Source organism: Danio rerio, chromosome 18 (genome assembly GCF_052040795.2).
Source record: "Danio rerio strain M-AB ecotype USA chromosome 18, GRCz13ab, whole genome shotgun sequence".
Taxonomy (NCBI): domain Eukaryota; kingdom Metazoa; phylum Chordata; class Actinopteri; order Cypriniformes; family Danionidae; genus Danio; species Danio rerio.
The window spans coordinates 48851587-48869655 of NC_141038.1; the positions used below are offsets into that span (position 1 = coordinate 48851587).

The 18069-nt window shown below is 35.9% G+C and overlaps 1 protein-coding gene and 1 long non-coding RNA gene across 51 annotated transcripts in view; both read left to right on the forward strand.

Annotated features, from left to right (window-relative positions):
* The window catches only part of kifc3 (kinesin family member C3), a 66123-nt gene that overhangs the window by 43127 nt on the left and 4927 nt on the right, over positions 1-18069 (forward strand). For 16 of the 50 annotated variants that reach the window (XM_087293498.1, XM_087293480.1, XM_087293485.1 and 13 more), the window contains 16 exons: positions 1843-1982; positions 2205-2270; positions 4253-4375; positions 4867-5145; positions 5829-6002; positions 7237-7323; positions 9338-9485; positions 9574-9704; positions 9784-9895; positions 10901-11082; positions 11162-11266; positions 12562-12692; positions 13852-13975; positions 14900-15029; positions 15113-15342; positions 17245-17400. In XM_087293498.1, the coding sequence (XP_087149624.1) occupies positions 1843-1982; positions 2205-2270; positions 4253-4375; positions 4867-5145; positions 5829-6002; positions 7237-7323; positions 9338-9485; positions 9574-9704; positions 9784-9895; positions 10901-11082; positions 11162-11266; positions 12562-12692; positions 13852-13975; positions 14900-15029; positions 15113-15342; positions 17245-17400 (2318 nt within the window). The remainder of the gene's footprint in view (positions 1-1842; positions 1983-2204; positions 2271-4252; positions 4376-4866; positions 5146-5828; positions 6003-7236; positions 7324-9337; positions 9486-9573; positions 9705-9783; positions 9896-10900; positions 11083-11161; positions 11267-12561; positions 12693-13851; positions 13976-14899; positions 15030-15112; positions 15343-17244; positions 17401-18069) is intronic. The other 34 variants (XM_087293499.1, XM_087293482.1, XM_087293488.1 and 31 more) reach the window with 3 other exon arrangements.
* Positions 1-18069, forward strand: part of LOC147839826 (uncharacterized) — a 74241-nt gene that overhangs the window by 31322 nt on the left and 24850 nt on the right. The window lies entirely within an intron of this gene.

The window sequence follows — 18069 nt, forward strand, 5'->3', positions numbered from 1 at the left end:
AAATAATGACTGATAAATAAATTATTATTATTAATAATAGTTATTTATTTAATAATTCAAGAAAATATTATTATTAATAATAGTTTTTTATTTAATAATTTAGCATTTTGCTGTTGTGGTTGTTATTATTATTTTATTATTAATAATAATAATAATAATAATAATAATAGTAATAATAATAAAAATAATAATAATCATAGTAATTATTATTATTATTATTATTATTGATATTATATATTTAATAATGCCTGATTAATAAACACATACATCATTTATTGATTTATTATTGTTAATAATAGCACTAGTTATTATTAATTTAATCATTCTGATTGTTGTTTTTGTTGTTGTTAATAATATTATTATTATTATGATAAAGACTAATTACAGACTGATAAATAAATTAAAAAATAATTATTATTGATACTAGTTATTTAATTATATTTTGATTCGGCATGTTGCTGTTGTGGTTAATAATAATAATAATAATAATAATAATTACTATTATTATTATTATTATTATTTTAGCATTATTAAATGCTTGCTTATTAATAAATAAACAATAATTGGTATTATTTATTGCTATTGTTTATTGAATCATTCAGCATTTTGTCTTGTAATTGTTGTTAATTATCATAACAACTGTTATTGTTGTCATAATTTTTTTGTTTTTTAATTAGTAGTTGTAATAGTTGTAAAAATGTTTGTATGCTTAATATCCGAAAAATTTTATATTTTTGTGTGTGTATCACTTTATAGTTCAAATTATATTTTTCATTATAACTTTAATTTTTGTTGTAATATAAATGAACCAATAAAGTATTGCATTGTATTTTTAATATTTAATAAATGTGCTTTATTTTTATTTTAATTGTATCCACATAATGTTTATGTAATAATTATATTTATTATTTATATTTATCACTTATTATTATTGCAACTTTATTTAAAATTTTATGTCGGATAGGGTCCGTGTATGTGTAAGCCGGAACAAATCACATGGATTCCGATTTCCTCAAATCAGATTTGGGCCTTGTTCATAAGTGGAAATGTATCCTATATGAATCCGATCTGTGTTCTCGTGTCTGCAGTGTAAGGTCGGATTTTTACCTCTTAATGCGAGTCGCGCGTCATTAAAAACCATAGCGAATGACGTCAAGTCCGTCATCTTCTTTTCGGAACAGACTTCAGCAGAGTCCCAAACCTTAAATCTCATACACAAGGACTTAAACAGCTTTCATATTGTCATATAGCACAGGTATTTAAGCATGTTAACGAGAGCGAGAGAGCGCAATGTCCACCACATAACCAATATAAACTAATATAAAACTAGTGCGTACATCATCGTGCATAAATCCCGTTATGGACATTACATTAAGATGCTTAAAGGTTTAAAAAAGCCAATATATCAAAAGAAGATGGACAAATGAGAACCTTTCTGCCTGTTGTAAACTATGGTAAAACAGCTTGTCAAAAGCTGCGAACAGATTACATACAGGAATAGAGAAAGAGCACTCTTTAACTATCAGCTGTTAGTCAGCGCCCGCTCTTTTTTTTTTTTTTTTTTTTTTTTTTTTCCTGGTCATTGCGCAGGAAATTGCACATGCCGTGTGCTTTGTTAATGCAGGCGATCAGATACGAGTCACTTTTAAAAGATGGTGTAAGCAGGTCATCACAAAAATCGGAATTGACCATCAAGATCGGCAGTGTAAATGCAGCCTAAATGAACTAATGGTGTTATCTTAAATAACTTGTCTTATGATGTCTTATGATGTCTTATCTTATGGACTAAAAACAAAGGCTGTTTTCATGGCATTAAGTCTGTCTGTGTGTTTGTATGTATAGGTGTAAGGAGCTCTACTGCTTTAACTCAGCGGCCTGTGGATTTTCCCAGCGCTCTACAAGTGAGTAAAGTTCACTCACCGGAGCGACTGCAGAAAGTAGAGGGGGAGCAGCTCGCGGTCATTACAGGACTGCGCACACAGGTACGTGACCCACATGCAGACAGCAGCTCCGCTTTCCAGCCAAAGATCATTTACATTCCTCAGCCGACGCGTGTAGTGACCTTTAATGCATCAATATTTATTGTTTCTGTCTGGTCTGATTCCAGCAGATCGATGCCTCGTGAGGGTGGATGTGTGAAACTTGCTGACTCATTTTTGTGAAGGAATCTGACTCAATAATGTTGTATGTTTGTGGTGTTGCAGGTCAAAGAGCTGGAGGAGAAACTAGTGGATCAGACACAGGAGGTGGAAAGACTGCGCTCTGAGCTGGTGAGTGGATGAAACTGGAGAAATATTATTGTCATACTACACATTTCCATTGATTTCTCATGTGTTCATGCTCATTTACACTCATCTAATTCAGTTTTTATGATGGGAGGGAGACTGTTGTTAACCTATCGGCCTACTTTTGATGATAGCAGAGGAATGTTTTTCTTACGCATTAAGATTTATAACCAGGACTGATCTCAAGTTTGAGATGGGTGTGGGTGTACAACCAAAACTGAAAATTCTGTCATCATTTACTCACCCGTCACTTGTCACAAACCGGTTTGAGTTTCTTCCTAATGTTGAACATAAAAGAAGATATTTTGAAAAATGTTGTACCCTGGTAGACACTGACATCCATAGTATTTATTTTTTTCTACTATGAAAGTCAATGAAAAGTCTATGGAAACCAAATACTATGAAAGTAAATCTGTTCCCGACATTGTTTCAAATATGTCTGTGTTCAACAGCAAAAAAAAAAAAGGTGTGGGACCACTTGAGGGTGATTGCTTTAAACTGTGAAATGTGTCCCTATAAGTAAGCTGAAAATTCATAAAGCCTCATTCTCATTTGGATAAAAATGTTAAATGATGGAAATGTAATAATAAGGGCGTTTATAAGGAAAGCATTATATTCTAATAAATTAGTAAGACTAGAGTGATGATGCTGAAAGTTCAGCTTGGCTCTTATATCAATTATATCTTACAATATATTCATTTAGAAAACTTTAATATATAATCATAACAGTAGGTGTTTACCGCAGATTCTTGAATGTGCCTTAAATGTAAACCGTGCTTTGTTAAATTGTTATAGAAGAGCCCATTGCTTCTAATGATGTTTTTGTGTAAAACGGGTATAAACCTCAGGGAATGAATGAATGAATGAATGAATGAATGAATGAACGAACGAACGAACGAACGAACGAACGAACAAATGAAAAAGCAAACAAATGAATGACTGAATGGACCAACGAATGCACTAATAAATGGACCAACAAATAGACCAATGAATGAACAAATTAATGAACGAATGAATGAGTGAACGGATAAATTAACGAATGAATGTATAAATGAACGAACGAATAGACCAACAAATGAATGAACAAATTAACAAACGAGCGAATGAACAAACCAACAAACAAACTAATGAATGAATGAACAAATCAATTAATGAATGATTGAACGAACGAATGAACGGACCAACGAATAAATGTACGAACAAATCAATAAATGAACGAACAAATTAATAAAAGGAATGAATGAACGAACAAATTAACTAACAAATGAATCAGTGATTGAATGAATGAACGAACGAACGGACAAACAAACAAATAGATGAACGAATGAATAAAAGAATGAACAAACAAATAAATAAACGAATAAATGAATGAATGAATGAATGAATGAATAAATGAATGAACCAACTAATCAAAGAATGAACAAATCAATTAATGAATGATTGAACGAACGAATGAACGGACCAACGAATAAATGTACGAACAAATCAATAAATGAACGAACAAATTAATAAAAGGAATGAATGAACGAACAAATTAACTAACAAATGAATCAGTGATTGAATGAATGAACGAACGAACGGACAAACAAACAAATGGATGAACGAATGAATAAAAGAATGAACAAACGAATGAATGAACGAATGAATGAATGAATGAATGAACCAACTAACCAATGAATGAATAAATGAACAAATGAAAGAACGAACAAATGTATGAACAAACACACGATTAAGCGAACAAATAAATTAACGAATAAATACATAAATGCGGTTTATAACCCTTTTAAAATCTTTCATGTAGATGTTTCTGCTGTGCACATATATATTTTTGTATGCCTATCATTACTTTGATGAACATGTGCTCTTATTAGCTGATCAGAATGTGTTATCTTTTTTGAGCTTTACAATTTTTTTGGCTCTATTGTAAGGCCTCATTCAGAAAACTGATTCATTCTCTGTGTGTCCAGGGGGCGACAGATCTGGAGAAACAGCTGGAGGTGCTGGAGAGTGAGAACCAGCGGCTCAAACAGGAGCTGAAGACCAGTCACACACAGACCAGCTGCTCTGCTGCCCGCTGCCCTCACAGCCAGGTAAACACAAACACACACACGATGGCTTACTTCTGTTGTACTGAAGTGACCATATTATACTAATATAGTTTCAAAATTGCAGTACAGCTTTACATCCATCCAAGGCTTAAAACCATAATCATAATATGCACTGCAGCATCTGTGGTTTTCTCACTTTGTCTGTTGTTTAAATAGTTGGTTTAAGGAAGCGGTCTTTCTAAACCCTCCCATTTTGATAGCCTCCCTTCTTCTGATTGGTCTGATCTTGCCCAGTGTTCTGTGTCTGGTCTACCGCTAAGAGCAGTAGTTCCCAATCTGGGAGTCACGACCCCCACTAGTGATCCACAAAGATTTATAATGGGTCACTACAGTTTAAGGGTCAGACGTTCAAATTAGACAGATACCAATTTGATGTTAAAGTAAATTGGCAGTTTATTTAGCGATTGTATTAACCTTTGTGCGCATAAAGCTGTAGCAATAGTGTGGTGTTTTTTGTTCTCTGTGTGTGTCAGGATGTTGAGGTCCTGCGGGGAGAGCTGTGCCGTAAGGATGAGCAGTGGCGTGAGCGCGAGCGGCGTCTGGCTGCGCTGGAGATGCAGCTGCAGGACAGGAGTGCTGTAGTAGAGGAGCTTCAGCAGCAGCTGGAGGAGGCGGCGCAGCGCAGACATGAGCTCCAGGAGCAGCTGGAGGAAGCATCAGGACACCGAAGCCTAAGCGACGAGCAGCTGAACACACGGCTCTGTGACGACGAGGACACTCTGCGTCGACACACTACAGTGCCACAGGTCAAGGTGACATAATAATGATATTGATAGTGTGTGCATTATAGAGGCTGTATTAGTCACAAATGTCATGAGGATGTCTTAAAGTGCGTGTGAAATCCAAATTTACAATGTTTATTGTGCTAGCACACATTGTTAATCTTTAATTAACAATTAATTCATGCTAAAAAGTTAGGTTAGTCCACTGGGGGTAAAAGGTTGTTTTGGTAATCTTCAATCAAAGTCTAAGCATTTTGCTTCTTGTTTGAAGTGGCGATTCTTCTCCTTTTTTTGCACAGGCAAAAGGGTTAAAAAGTCTAAATGGTTAATGCTGGCAACTTATGATCAACAGTAAAAAAAATACCCAACAGGGAAAACGAGCAACAATGAAGAATGCATGATTATAAGGCAATGGAATCAAAAAATGTCATTATAATATAAGTCAATGAGGCAAAAACAGCCCTGAAAATAACCAAAGATTAGTTAATATGACCAAAATGTATTGAATTTTTGACAATTTTCAAAACATTTTCCTAAAACGTGTGTCAAATTAAGATTTGCCACCAAAAATCATTCCATTTGCCAAAACACAAAAAAAATTGTGCCCAAATTTAGACTTAAAATCTAAAAATAAAATCTAAAATAGAGTGGAATGAAACGTCATCAGCAGCACACAAGGGTTAAAGTGTTTGTTTGTTTGCTCCTTCCTGCAGTATGTGACGAAGACGGTTGAAGTGGAGTCGGCTCAGTGCAAGCAGGCTCTGATGGAGGCTCAGGCTCGTAACACGGCCCTGCAGGAGCAGCTGAGTGTGCAGAGACAGCTGCTGCGGGAGCTGGAACAGCAGCTCCACGACTCCCAGAGAACCAGCAGTCAGCTCCGACAGCAGGTATCACTGCACTGACCTTGTCCTGGATGATCATGGTGATAAATAAAAAATGTACATTTTAAAAGTTTAAAAATTATAAACCTAGGGATGCTAGCATTTTTGCAGCCGATATGAGTACCAATTCCTTGTCATGGTAATCAGCAGATACCGAGTACCGATTCTGATGCTTTAAGCCAGGGGTCACCAATCTTGGTCCTGGAGGGCTGGTGTCCCAGCAGAGTTTAAAAAAGGGACTAAGCCGAAAAGAAAATAAATGAATGTTATTTGGTCATTTGTTGCAATAACAATAATAAACTCTGATAACCCATTTTCTCAACATAAAAAAGAAGGTTAGTTTTAAAGGTCTCAAAAGTTTTGTTTTCTGTATTTTTTCTTTTAATTGTTGAGGATTGTGTGAATGGGATATTAAACTGGAATTGTATATTAAGTAATATTTTTACATTACAGTTTTTTATAAATTTATGCACGAAATTAGCAGTTTAGTTCATATTTATTAGCATTTAAAATTCTCTTTATTTTGGAAACAGCTGCACAATGACATTCTATAATGCTTAATATTACAGTCCCACTTTTAATACATTTTTTTTAGACAGATAATATTTCGGTGGCGCAGTGGTTCAGTAGGTAGTGCTGTCTCCTCACATCAAAAAGGTCGGTGGGTCGTTGGTTCGATCCTCGGCTTAGTTGGCATTTCTGTGTGGAGTTTGCATGTTCTCCCTGCGTTCGCTTGGGTTTCCTCCGGGTGCTCCGGTTTCCCCCACAATTAAAGACATGTTAAATTGTACGTAGTGTGTGTGTGAAAGTGTGTGTGGATGTTTCCCAGAGATGGGTTGCGGCTGGAAGGGCATCCACTGCGTAAAAATGTGCTGGATAAGTTGGCGGTTCATTCCGCTGTGGCAACCCCGGATTAAAAAAGGGACTAAGCCGACAAGAAAATGAAGGAATGAATGAATATTATATTTCACGTTATTTCACATATTTTGATGCCTAAAATTATGTAGAATTTGATACCTATAATTATAAGGACGCGTGTTATTTGGCTGTTTGTTGCAATAAACTATTTTTATTTTTTCTATTGTATTTTACATTATGCTGTAAATTTACCTACACATCAGCATTTCAGTATTTCCTGTCAGTATTTTGAGTGTGCTAAAAATCATAGACTCGAATACCTCTGTAAAGGAGGTGTTGTATCAGAGCAGGATGACGCTCTCTTTCTCCTCATACGCTGCAGCTGAGGACAGATCGTGCTCGTCTCTACGGTCTGCTCTCCAAGGCGGTGGGTGGGGGAAACACAGAGGTCACTCTCAGGCTCTCAAAGGTTGGCCAGGTTACTCTGCAGGGGTCAGAGGTCAAAAATGTATCATGGGTCAGATTACATGAAATCAATTTTATTTTTTATATTATTTCACAAATGTTCATTCATGTTGGCTGATGCTCATTTTTGACCTACAAAACCCTGAAACTTTGCAGAGTAACTCGCTCACATGCCCCTTAGGGTCATAATTATTATATTTAGTGCAGTATTGATGTCACCCCTGTTGTGTTCTGTACATGTACTGATGGTGTGTGACCCCACATGCCCTTTCCATGTGACTAACAGCCTCCCCATCCACCCCACAGCTCCTCTTTCTCCTGCCTAACATTGCATTAGATCAGTCTAACAAATCACTCAAGCCAGTACAGATGTCTACATTAAATCTGTGTGTTTATTTAGCAATTAGGTGAGAAGTAGTGATTGACCATTATGAATTTTTTATTACTATGAATGGTGATATTATTTAGTAGTCAATATGTTTAAGCATATAATAGTAATAGTATGCTATAAATATTGATGTCCCTATTCACTATTTGTGTATGCATAAAATAAATGTGTCCGGTTGCATTTGTTGTACTTTAGTTGTTAAATTGTTTTTAGTCATAATCTAAAATTACTTTTGACATTTAAATATATTGTTCAGCTTTAAAACAACATTCCTATGATGCTTAGCAATACTGAGAACACGCCTGTATCTATAGTAACTAACTCTGTGTTTGCTCCCGATTTCAGTGTACTAGAAACTAAAAAGTTAGTTTCGTTTAAATCCAAACTGCCAGTCATCGTTATTTGCTGCTACAAGGGAAAACAAAAAATTATTATTTAACATTTTCAAATTCTCTTGAATAATTGTCATTATTTGTTTTAGAGAACTGAATGGTAATGTGATATATAATAGTCAATATATTTCAGCATATAATTGTGATAGTTTAGTATAAATAGTGGTCTTTTTTGCACTACTTGAGTACTAAATTAATTGCATAGTAACTTCTATGATTTACAGTTTTTATTTACATTTTATAGATTAATCAGTTTCTTTTTTTTTTAAATAAGATATAATTAATACTTTTGGATTTCCCAGAGATGGGTATCCGATGCGTAAAAACATGCTGGATAAGTTGAATGGCGATGAATTCCGCTGTGGCGACCCTGGATTAATAAAGGGACTAAGCTGACAAGAAAATGAATGAACAAAAAAATGAATGAATAATACTTTTGGGGAAAATTAGAAAAAAATATATATATATAAAATTTTAAAAATTATATATATATATATATATATATATATATATATATATATATATATATATATATATATATATATATATATATATATATATATATATATATATATATATATAAAAGCACACACAGTTAAAGTCAAAATTGTTAGCCCCCCTTTGAATTTTTTTTTTTATATATATTTTCCAAATGATGTTTAACAGAACAAGGAATTTTTCACAGTATGTCTGATAATATTTTTTCTTCTGGAGGAAGTCTTATTTGTTTTATTTCGACTAGAATTAAAAAAAAATTTTAATTAAAAAAAAAAAATTAAGGTCAATATTATTAGCCCATGTAAGCTATATTTTTCAATAGTCTACAGAACAAACCATTGTTATACAATAACTTGCCTAATTACCCTATCCTGTCTAGTTAACCTAATTAACCTAGTTAAGCCTTTAAATGTCACTTTAAGCTGTATAGAAGTGTCTTGAAAAATATCTAGTCAAATATTATTAACTGTCATCATGGCAAAGATAAAATAAATCAGTTATTAGAGATGAGTTATTAAAACTAACAAAAAAAAATTCCAAAAGTGTGTTAAAATCCTGTTATAAAATTTATGGAAGTGTCAGCGCAGACAGGCTATGCTTAATTTTTATCGAATAATTAATACAGAATGTTAAATTTATGCACTATGCTATTTGAATATCATACAAGCATAGCTTGTAGCAAGTTTAAAAATTTCGTAAATGTATCTCAGTGACAGATTTGTTGTGTGTTTGTGTGTTAGATCCTGATGTATGAGGGTGAGATGGAGAGGGCTCAGGGGCAGCTGGAGGCAGAGATGCAGGGTCTGGAGGAGGAGAAGAACCGCGTTATCGAGGAGGCTTTCATCAGAGCTGAGAGTGAGATGAAGGCCGTCCATGAAAACCTTGCAGGTAAAGACACTGTTTAATTATTAATGTTTAATATACAGATTAAAGAAAGCTTTCTCGCTATTAAATGGCTTTATGTCTTTATGTGCAGGTGTGCGGATGAACCTTCTGACCCTCCAGCCGGCCCTGAGAACCCTCACCTGTGACTACAACTGTCTCAAGAGACAAGTGCAGGACTTCCCATACATGCTGGAGAAGGCCATCGCTGAGGCCAAGCAGGAGGTCAAATCACATCCAGATATTCAAACACATCAGCCTGACTGCAGCATGACAGCTAAAACAGCTTTATATATGATTACAGATCTGCCAGGTGATCGGAGAGGTCAGCAGCGCGAACCAAGAGCTGCTGCGCAAATATAAGCGGGAGATGAACCTGAGGAAGAAATGCCACAATGAACTGGTGCGCCTCAAAGGTGAGACCGCAAAGCATCTGGGACATGTATAATTGTGAAAATGCGAGCATTAGGGGTGTGAGCTGGTTCAAACACTCATGAACGATAGTTTTTGTTTTTAATTTAGTTTTTGTTTAAGGCCAGTAGAAAAAATCCTTAGCATTGAACCCTGCCTTTAAGAGATTATTATTCACAGTTTGCATCCCTGATGCTGCGTTCACATCAGACGCGGAACACGCGTCAATCGCGAGTGATTTACATGTTAAGTCAATGCAGACGCGCGAATAGACATCCTGCGGCGCGATACGCTCGAATTGCGCGAATGATGCTGTGCGAATAGCGCGATACGCGTGAGGCGAATTGAGCGTTTCGCGCGAATCTCTCGAGTTCGAAAATCTGAACTTCAGCGGACATTCGCGCCGCGTTAACCAATCAGAAGCTTGCTCTTGTGAGGGCGTGATTGTGACGTAGAACCTATGATGGTGTCCCGGGGGAAATCCTTCAGGCGACACCAACAACAAGTCATCAAACTGGGCTTGGCTCAGTCAGAAGCACTGCTAAAAGCCTCCGTCATCCAGGTTCAGTTTTCTAGAGGAGTTCATAAGCTCACAGAGCTGGATGCACCTCTGAAAGGATGTAGTGGACTCAGACACGGTCCTATACGTATTGACGCTGTTTTTCAGCCTTCGTAAAGTACATAAACACTGTTATTTTCTTTATAAAATCCATGTTAGCCGTTTAGCAACGAAGCTACAGTCACCGGGCAGACAGAAGCCCTGCCCATCACGCAAATCCGCGTCTGTTCTGAAGTGAATTTGACACGCGAATGAAGCGGATTTCACGCCTGAATGAAGCGGGGTTTGACGCGCGAATGAAGCGAGTAAACTCAAATGTTCACGTGGCAATTTATGTGCGAATAGCGCGATTTATCCGTGCGTTCCGTGTCTGGTGTGAACACAGCATTATAACTATGTAGTTGGATTCATTGAGATTTTCTAAAGACTAAAGCTTTTTTTTTTTTTTCAGGAAACATTCGTGTGCTGTGTCGAGTACGTCCAGTGTGTGCTGGAGAAGCCGATGCTGCTGACACCAAAAACCTTGTGACCTTTGACCCAGAGGATGACGCTGTTCTCTACTTGTCCAACAAGGGCAAACTCATGACCTTTGAACTCGACAAAGTTTTCACCACTCAGGCCACTCAGGAGGAGGTCGGTGTCACCAATTCTCAAATAGTTTAATTTTTTTTATATCAATCATTATATCTCAGCATCTCTTGTGATTGGACAGGTGTTCCAGGAAGTGCAGTCTCTGGTTACTTCCTGTATTGATGGCTTTAACGTATGCATCTTTGCTTATGGGCAAACGGGCTCTGGAAAGACCTACACTATGGAGGTATCTAACTGCACTGCTTATTACCAATGATGGTTGTGCATTTTTATTTGAGCTGTTTTAAATGTGTTGTATGCATATAAACACAAAGGTTAGGAATTAGTTGAATTTTCAATGTTTTTGAATGAAAGTCTGTAAGAATTATAAATATGCAGAATACAAATACTGTGAAAGTAGCAGTGAAATTTGGTTAAAATTAGTGTTTTTGTGTTTGAATACAATTACAAATGTAAATAAATGAAATGCTGTATAAAGTATAATCCTTCAGAAATCATGCTGATAATTTATTATAAGATTAATTATTGTTATTGAAAATAGTACTCTTTTATAATTTTATATTAGTGATGATGAATAGAGAGGTCACAGAACAGGATGTATTCAAAATATAATTTGCATTATTATTTATCTTTACTGTCATTGTTTATTGTTTTGATTGTAATACTTGCTAAAAAATGTACTAATGTATTGTGTAAATGTTGGGTATTGATAGACTTGCTTTTTCATTTAATAATATTTATAACGCTGTTACATGTCATCTTTAGAAAAAAAATTATAATAGTTCAAATTAATACCAAATATTTAATTTCAATACATAATAATTAATTCCAATAGTGATACTTTTTAAACATAATGTAGTTTCTTTTTTAAAGCTTGTCAAGAGTATATATATTTTTTATACATGATATAATATGATAATAAAATAAAAATTACCATAATAATCAATAAAATAATAATAAAATTATTTATAAAGCATTCATAGATACCAAATAATTAATTTCAATAGTCTATGGTTACATTTTCAAAAATCATAATGTAATTTTTTCTAAATGTAAATCTCGTCAATAGTAGCTTAACATATAAACATGATATAATATAATAAGCATTACCTATTATAAAATTATATAAAGCATTCATCGATTAAATACCAAGTAATTAATTCCAATAGTTTATAATTATACTTTTAAACAGTTTTTGTAGTTTTTACTACATTTAGATCTAGTCAATAGTAATATTATTATATTATTATACATATATATATATATATATATATATATATATATATATATATATATATATATATATAATGTATATCTTTACACATAATAAAATTAAATATAAAGCATACATCAATAAATAATTAATTCTAATAATTTTTAGTCATACTTTCAAACATCATTATGTTTTTTTTTTTTTTATAAATTTAAAGCTAATCAAGAGCAGCTTTATATATAAACATGATACAATATAATAATCTTAAATATATACACTAATACAACTGTAACGATTATGTCCTGTAGGGCATCCCTGAGGATCCGGGCATTAACCAGCGTGCTCTGCGGCTGCTCTTCTCTGAAGTGTCTGAGAAGAAGCCAGACTGGGACTATAAGATCACCGTCAGCATGGTGGAAATCTACAATGAGACACTCCGGTGAGAAAAAGACACTCATAAAGAACCACACAATCAAGATTTATCCATCTACAGGCCCACATACACGCACAGGTTTCAGAACAACATGTTCCTAGTTCCAGACTAGGACTGCACAATATTGGAAAAATATGCAATGTTGTTTTTGTTGATGAGTACTGCAATGACAATATTTCTTGTGTGATAACATTTCCCTAGAGCAGTGGTTCTCAATTCTGGTTCTCAGGCCAAGTTAATGGTCATTACATTTTTGACTATAGTTTATGATGAGATATTAAGTTTGTTTGTTCCACCCATTGTGTTTTATTAGACACAAGACTCACTCGTATACATTTACTGAAAGGAGAATTTCCCCCAAAATGTCAATATTCCAACAAACCAAAATGTTCAACGTGTGTATATATATATATATATATATATTTAAATTTTTAGCTTTTGTATTATTTATTGCTTTTGATGTCTTTTTTATTTTTATATTTTTTTATTATTTTAGAAAAGTGATATTTTTAAAATGTTGTAAATTTGATCTGGTTTTGCCATTAAATAGTCAGAAGCGGATATGGCAATACATTCAAGACTCTCATTGTGTTTTATTAATGTCTGCACCCACCCCAATCCTAAACTGACCCCTTACAGTATTAAAAAAAACTGTATTTAATGTTCTATGTGTTCACAAATTATGAAAATACGACTAAAACTACGCCATATGATGTCACAAAGAAATATGATGATGATGATGATGATGATGATGTTGATGATGCAACAGCTATAAATGCTTTACTTCAGCAGATTCAGCTCCTTTATATAATTCTCCCAGTGTCACTGTTTTTTTGTTTTTTTTTTGCTTGCGTGTTAAATTCTACTGGTCATCAGTTATGTAAAATCAGATTAGATTTAAAATCTCTCAGACCATCTGTAAGACATAAACAGATCACACGTCACGCTTCCAGATCCCCTGACTCGGTCTGACTCTCATCCTGTCATGCACTTTTCCCTCATCCTGCCTCCTGCTTTATTGCATAACCCTAACAGATGTGAAGGTTCTGATTTGGTTTGCCTTTGATTTCCATGATTTTAATCTGTGCCCCACTTTTATGTCACTTCTTTTGCACGAACAGATAAAGTTGATAAATACTTTTTTTGTTTATCTGATTCCAAACAGGAACCTGCTGGGTGACAATCCTAATGAAAAGCTGGATATAAAGATGTGTCCGGACGGCAGTGGACAGCTGTATGTGCCAGGACTCTCAGAGTTCACCGTCAAAAGCGTGGAGGACATTAATAAGGTGACCACATGAAAACCTTACGTCACGCTATCCTCTAGAGCAGAAGTGGGCAAACTCTGTCCTGGAGGGCCGGTGTCCTGCATAGTTTAGCTGCAACACTAATCAAACACACCTGAACATGCTAATCAGTGTCTTCAAGATCACTAGAAATCTATAAGCAGGTGTGTTTGATTAGAGTTGGAGCTAAACTGTGCAGGACACCGGCCCTCCAGGACAGAGTTTGCCCACTTCTGCTCTATAGCAATGTTTTAATCCAAATATATTCACAAATGTAAGAATAAAACAAGAGACAGCAAGGTACACACAAGCAAGTATGTTTGGACCTTTTTATCAGGTCTGATTGGTTGGCTGGTTTTTGCTGGTCGACCAGCCTGGTTTTAGAGGGGTTTTGGCCATTTCCAGGCTGGTTTCCAGCCATTTTCAGCCTGGTCTTAGCTGGTCAGGCTGGAAAACGACCAGCTAAAACCAGCTTAGACCAACTTAACCAGCCTGGTTTATAATGGACATAGCTGGTTTAGGCTGGCATAGGCTGATCAAGCTGGTTTTAGCTGGTCATCTCCCAGCCTGACCAGCTAAGACCAGGCTGGAAATGGCTGGAGACCAGCCTGGAAATGGCCAAAACCCCTCTAAAACCAGGCTGGTCAACCAACTAAAACCAGCCAACCATCCTAGGCTGGTTTAAGCTGGATTTTTCAGCAGGGTTAACTAAGAAGAAAACATTTCACACCTAAAATATCCTTCAAATGATTCTAAATAAGAATAATTGCATTTAATTCAAGGTGTTTTTGTTACAGAGTAATGGTACAGTTAAGGGTTTTGATTGGGTTTGTTTTGTGATTTAATGTCCTGTTATTATATAGACCAACATAAACTCACTTCAGTTTACTTTCTTATATATCTACTCGCTGACCTCTGACCCTGCAGGTGTTTGATTTGGGTCACATGAACAGGGCAACAGCGTGCACTAATCTGAACGAGCACAGCTCTCGCTCTCATGCCCTCCTCATCATCACAGTGGCGGGATTCAACTCTTCAACAGGCCACCGCACCTCAGGTACACACACTACACTCGCACACTCTTAAAAACAGCTCAAAATACAATATTTGATGCACCACTTCTTTCCTCTCTATCCTCAGGTAAGCTGAATCTGGTGGATCTGGCTGGTTCTGAGCGCATTGCCAAATCCGGTGCTGAGGGCAGTCGTCTGCGAGAAGCTCAGTGCATCAACAAATCTCTGTCGGCGCTGGGAGACGTCATCAACTCGCTGCGTTCCAAACACTCACACGTGCCCTTCAGGAACTCGCGCCTCACGTACCTGCTGCAGGACTCGCTCAGCGGAGACAGCAAAACACTCATGATGGTGCAGGTCTGAACGATTAATCACACATTTACAGAAAAACTACCGCACACACCTGTCAAGAGTCAGTTATTTCAAGCCACAAACTAATAATCACTCCAAAGAAGAAAACAAAAATGGGAATACAAGCACGAAGTTCCAAATGTTGCGATGCAGCATCTACTGCAGTATTTCATTGAGCAGTCTAAGTGAAATTAAAACAATGTTTAGATCTTAGTATCATTATGTTAGTCTTAAGGATATCTATAAGCTAGTGCAGAGGCGTTGCTAGACATAAAGCTCAACTGGGGCACAGCACCCCCTCCAAAAAAATTTATAAATAAATAAATGGACTTTAGTGCAACAGTAAATATAAAAATAATCGAATATAAACACAAATAGCACCTCAACTTAAAATTCCCGACAGGCAATCCCAAGTATATTTCACAATTTGCTATGACAATGTTGTCATCATCAACTTTATAATACCTCTAGACCGCAGACATACTCGCGCTATCCGCTTCAAGCTGCTTTCATGTTCTGCTGTGCCGGCATTTAACCAATAACATCTCTGCAACCAAGTGATGTCATGTTGCACGCGTTGCTGTTTCTGTGTGAAGTCAAGAAAGAGATCTAACTCTGTGCCACCGCATAACTATAGATGTGTTCAAAAATAATGCGAATATTTAAGTCCTGATCGGGAGGTAACATCTGATTCCGATGAAGTCTGAAACCGCGTGATCGGACCCAATTTCCGATCATGTGATCGGATCTGGACATCCCCACAAAATACTATTCAAGTTAATGGCACAATTCTTCTCTATATCTTCTTTTTTGTTCAACAGAAGAAGGACACTCAGGTTTGGAACAAGTGAAGGAGGATGTCAGAGTTTTAATTTTTGGTGAACTATCCCTTTAAGAGTGTGAATGCTATGAATAGAGGGCTATAATGGCACTCAGACTAAATCTCCACACATTTAAAGTGGATTATATTGAATTTATGGGATCAGGACTGCACTTTGTACAGAATGAGCAGGGAAGGTATTTTAAGCGGTTTTATGCACATTCTCTCCACAAATCTCCTTGGATTCTGAAGAAATGTGTTGGATTTATAAAAATGATTGAACTGAAATATTAGCAAGCTCTCTGCTTGACAATGTTTTCTGCTGGCAATTTATGTTAAGCTCTCAAATTGTAATCACACACATCACTAGGATGAGTTGCAGTTTTTTTTACAGACTTTCGTTACCAAAAATATATAAAGGTAAAGCCACAAATAATAGCCCTCCTGATTTTTTGTTTTGTTTTTTTTTTTATTTCCTGTAACAGAGCAAGGAATTTTTCACAGTATTACCAAAAATATTTTTTCTTGTGGAGAAAGTCTTATTTGTTTGATTTCAGCTAGAATAAAAGCAGTAAATAAAACCATTTTAAGGTCAATATTATTAGCTCCCTTAAGCAATATTTGTTTTTGATTGTCCACAGAACAAACCATCGTTATACAGTAACTTGCCTAATTACACTAGCTTGCCTAATTAACCTAGTCAAGCCGTTAAATGTCACTTTAAGCTGTATAGAAGTGTCTTGAAAAATATCTAGTCAAATATTATGTACTGTCATCATGGCAAAGATAAAATAAATCAGTTATTAGAGATGAGTTGTTAAAATTATTATGTTTAGAAATGTGTTGAATAAATCTTCTCTCCGTTAAACAGAAATTGGGGGAAAAATGTACTGTAGGGCTAATAATTCAGACTTCAACTGTATATACTATGGCTATACAATATACATACACGTTCATTATATACAGTAGCTTAGAAATGCATTGTTACTAGATCATCACATTTATGCTGTACACGTGTGTAATGTATGTGTGTGTGTGTGTGTGTGTGTGTGTGTGTGTGTGTGTGTGTGTGTGTGTGTGTTTGCCAGGTGTCTCCTCTAGAGAGTAACATCAGTGAGTCTGTGTGCTCTCTGAAGTTTGCCCAGCGTGTTCGCACTGTTGAAATCGGACCCTCGTCTTCCTCCTCACGCCGACAAGCTGAAAACTCGTCCACCTCCTCCTCACCAACACACGACAGCGTGGAGGTACCGTGCAATGCTCGCATATACATTTGTACAACAAACAATATATGATGTGCATTTATTTATACAAATTAAGCATCTAAACAGGTCAGTACTGAAAGTTGGGGTTGGCAGCATAGTGTATCAAGTAAAATAAATAATAATAATAAAAAAAGAAAAGAAAAATCTAAAAGGGAGAAAGAGGAGTAAAATTTACTCTCACCGGCCACTTTATTAGACCCATTTTGCCTTAAGAACTGCTTTAATTCTTAGTGGCATAGATTCAACAAGGTACTGGAAATATTCCTACATATTCCATATTGACATGATAGCATCACGCAGTTGCTGCAGATTTGTTGGCTGCACATCCATGATGCGAATCTCCCACCACATCCCAAAGGTGCTCTATTGGATTGAGATCTGGTGACTGTTGAGGCCATTTGAGTACCGTGAACTCATTGTCATGTTCTGAGATGATTCACACTTTATGACATGGCACTTTATCCTGCTTTAAGTAGCCATCAAAAGATGGGTAAACTGTGGTCACAAAGGGATAGACATGGCCAACAACAATACCCAGGTAGGCTGTGGCATTGACACGATGCTCAATTGGTACTAATGACCCCAAAATGTGCCAATATCCTCCACACCATTACACCACCACCACCAGCCTGAACTGTTGATACAAGGCAG